This window comes from Galeopterus variegatus, unplaced genomic scaffold, assembly GCF_000696425.1.
Source record: "Galeopterus variegatus unplaced genomic scaffold, G_variegatus-3.0.2 Scaffold3862, whole genome shotgun sequence".
In the NCBI taxonomy this organism is placed as follows: Eukaryota; Metazoa; Chordata; class Mammalia; order Dermoptera; family Cynocephalidae; genus Galeopterus; species Galeopterus variegatus.
Genome location: NW_007729973.1, coordinates 123,591 through 127,100, shown reverse-complemented (window position 1 = coordinate 127,100; position 3,510 = coordinate 123,591). Strand labels below are relative to the sequence as shown.

Here is a 3,510-nt window from a genome sequence, read left to right as displayed (position 1 = left end):
GCCGGCCCCTAGGTTTGATTTTAGAGTAAGAATTTTTTGTGTATGTAGTACATCGTTAGGTGACTAACCATCTCATTTGCCTGGGACTGGGGTTTCCTGTGATGTCAGACTTTCATGTAAAACCTGGACAGTTGTATTTCTTGTTGCATTACATCAGAAGGCATATAATTTCTCTCCTTTTTTTGTGCGTATGAGGTTATGACTGATTAGTGATTTCACAGTTGACAGTCCAATCCATCATTATAAAGTTTCCCATCAGTATGGCCTTGGTTTGCCTAAGGAAGATGCAGTTTACATTAGTTTTCCCACTATAATTATTAGTAGTGCTCTCTTGCATCCTAAAAAGTGTCCTTGTCTGAATCATAAATTATATATGATCATACTACCTGTTAAGGTTGATTTTCCTGAAAGCAGAGCCTGAGGTAGGGACTCAGGTGATATGATTTTTTGAAGGCGTGCTCTTTAGGAAAGCCCTGTATGGGAGAGACAGACGCAGGATGTAGGGAAGGAAGAGCTAGNGCTCTTTAGGAAAGCCCTGTATGGGAGAGACAGACGCAGGATGTAGGGAAGGAAGAGCTAGGAGCAAGGTAAAGTCTGGCCTTTACTTGATTTGTGGGGACTAGGGAACAAAAATTATGCTGAAAAATTGTTCCAATCTTGAGGCAAGGAGGACAGCTTTTGTACCTCCATGTAAGTCCCTCATTGGCTGCAGGATTTGGGGGAGGAGAGCAGGTCAACCGAGGGTCTCAGGTAAGAGAGGGACAGCTGTGAGTCATTGGCAGCGGGGAGGTGTGGGTGGGGCACTATTACACTATCTGGCAGCCTTTCACCCAAAGATTTTTAACAGCCAGTGATGATCAGAAGATGCCATTTAATCTCCATTTTAGCTAGAGAAGCTGTCGTTTATTAGCTAAAAAGATATTAACTGATATTTCAAGTGTTGCTTCATTTCTGTACCAGGTCTGTTTGCTCTACAACAAAGGTGAAGCCCTCTATGGCTACTGCAACCTCAAGGATAAATGCAACAAGTTTCACGTGTGCAAATCCTTTGTCAGAGGAGAGTGCAAGCTTCCGACCTGCAAACGGTCCCATCAGCTCATTCATGCCACAGCCCTGAAGTTGCTACAGGACCAAGGACTGAATATTCCAAGTGTCGTTAATTATCAGATAATCTCTACCTACAAGCATATGAAGCTGCACAAGATGCTTGAAAATAAAGGTAGGAATAGCAGTGGTAGACAAAGCACTGTCAACAGTGTGGTTTTGAGATTCTTCACTGTAGAGAAATAAGAACAGTGACTTGAAAGTGAGTCTGGGGACAAAGCACTTCATATTTTAATTGTAGCTTTGTCCTTGGGAAAGCTTAGGACAGTCAACATATTATGATGTAGAACTGTGATTCTAAGCAAAGGAGGGAAGGGATGGAGTTGATTTTCAGCATTGCCAGCTAATAGAATCTGCCCAAGCGTTTCAACAGTGTAGCTCTCTGTAAATTGGGGGTCAGGAAGCAGATAAAACAGTCATTTAAGAGGTTGGTTAGGAAGAAGAGTAGGATGAGCCAGCGACTGGGAAGGTAAAAATGTAGGGATGGCTTTCTTTTATTAAATAGAATCAAAATTTTTTCTTTTTAATTTTTCAGTAAGTTTATCCACATTACAGAAAAATTTGGAAAATAGAGACTAGAAATAAAAAATTGAGTATGGTTCCACTCACTCTAATGCACAATAATTGTTAACATTTTGTTGTATGCCCTTCAGTTCTACTACTGTACAAACACTAATCCAGTTTTGCTCAATGAACACATTAGTATCTTCAATTTTCATTTTATATAACACCATACATATCTTCCCATGTTACTTCATAGTCTTTCGGTCATTTTTTAAAGTCTACAAAGTGTGGTTTGATGTTCTTTTAGTTACGATACAATCAGGTTACTTTATTAGATTTGCTTGTAGCTAAAAATCGGTGGGTGGTGGGCTTAAAAGAATTGCTGCTGGGAAAACCAAATCACCACAGGCAGAGTCTCTAAGCTTTTAATATGGAGTTTTCTCATGTTGGGATATTGATGGCAGACTTCATGTGTTTGAAGGTAGAGACGGCTCTGTATGTACCAGTGTCAGAGCTGTCTAATGAATCACAAATAGTGGCAGGGACCTTCTACTCTATACTATGTCCAGGGCCTGTCATTATCTTCATCTGGCCTTGTTTAGAGAGTCTCGTCTAAATATGAACTGGTGACCTTCTGCTTGCTATAGAGATGTAGACAACGGTACTTCAAAACGTTCATGGAAAAATAGAATTAAAAGATGACCCCTTCCATGAACTTTTTGAAGTACGCTTGTTTACAGTGTGTGTGTGTGTGTGTGTGTGTGTGTGTTGTGTGTGTATCTCAGTCTCTCTCTCTCCATATATATATATGATTTTTTTTTTTTAATCCAGAAGACACAAACTCTCCAAGTCCAGGGTGTGGAGAGTCTTGTCTGAAGTCTGGTTAGCTGGTCTGTTGCTCCCAAAATAAAATGAAACTTAGAGGGATAAAAGGGGTGTCTTAGGAAAGCTTATCTCTTTCTCCTTTTTAGATAGTTCAGCCTCTTCTGGTGAGCATCCCCAGGGCTCTGAGAAACATGGAGTGCATGTAGCGGGGGCTGCAGAAGCCAGTCCTCTGGTTTCTGTCGCTGCTCAGTCGGCCAAGAAGCCCTGCCCAGGTAAACCTTAAAGGCCTCCACGAAACAAGAAGCAGCTTGTCCAGCTTGGAAGATGTGAAAACAAGGCTTCTGTTGAGCTTTCGTTTGTAACCATTTACTCATTCAATCATTTGCTAATAATGGTCATAATGTCTACCTTACAGTGTGTTGTGAGAAGTAAAGATGGAAAAAGGAGAAAATGTCAGATTGGGAGGATAAAGTTGGGGGTGGGTGGTTGGGGGTGAGGTTGGACATTGAGCAAAGAGAAGGTAAAACTGAATGGAGATGGGTGAGTCTGTGGCAAACCCTGAAGATGGCAGCGTCTGCCTGCAGCTCCTGAGCGCTTTCCACAGGCGGGGTGGATGCAGCTCTTAAATGGGCAGGTTTCTGTTGCCTTCTTCTGTGGTCCTGCCAGTGTTTTTCTATACACCCATATACAGTTTCCACTGTGTACATACACTTTGTATGCAATTCTTTTTTACTTAATGTTTCAGAAGCATCTTTCTATATTTGCTCACATTCATCATTTTTGCACAGATATGTTAATATATCATAGTTTATTTAACTACTTCCCTTATTCTGGGATATTTCAGTTCTTTCTAACAAATTTGGAATATACCTCTTTTCTTAAAATCTGCACAATATTGAATTTTTAAAGATATTCTTCACTTTTGCTAAGCTTATAGGTGCTAAAGGATACTGTCTTTTGATTTGCATTTTTTAAAAATGTATGTGTGAGTGCATAGTTTCCTGTGTGTCTACTTTCTGTATGTCTTCATTTTGTCGGTTTTTTTTTTTTTTTTTTTTTTTTTTTTTTTTTTTTTTT

The 3,510-nt window shown here is 40.0% G+C and overlaps 1 protein-coding gene across 1 annotated transcript in view; it reads left to right on the top strand.

Moving 5' to 3' along the window:
* Nucleotides 1–3,483, top strand: part of ZC3HAV1L (zinc finger CCCH-type, antiviral 1-like) — a gene marked incomplete at its 5' end in the record, with an annotated part of 6,615 nt that extends 3,132 nt beyond the window's left edge. The window contains 2 exons of the mRNA XM_008586184.1: nucleotides 961–1,219; nucleotides 2,580–3,483. Coding sequence (XP_008584406.1) covers nucleotides 961–1,219; nucleotides 2,580–2,716 — 396 coding nt within the window. The remainder of the gene's footprint in view (nucleotides 1–960; nucleotides 1,220–2,579) is intronic.
* Between the last annotated feature and the right edge of the window lie 27 nt (nucleotides 3,484–3,510).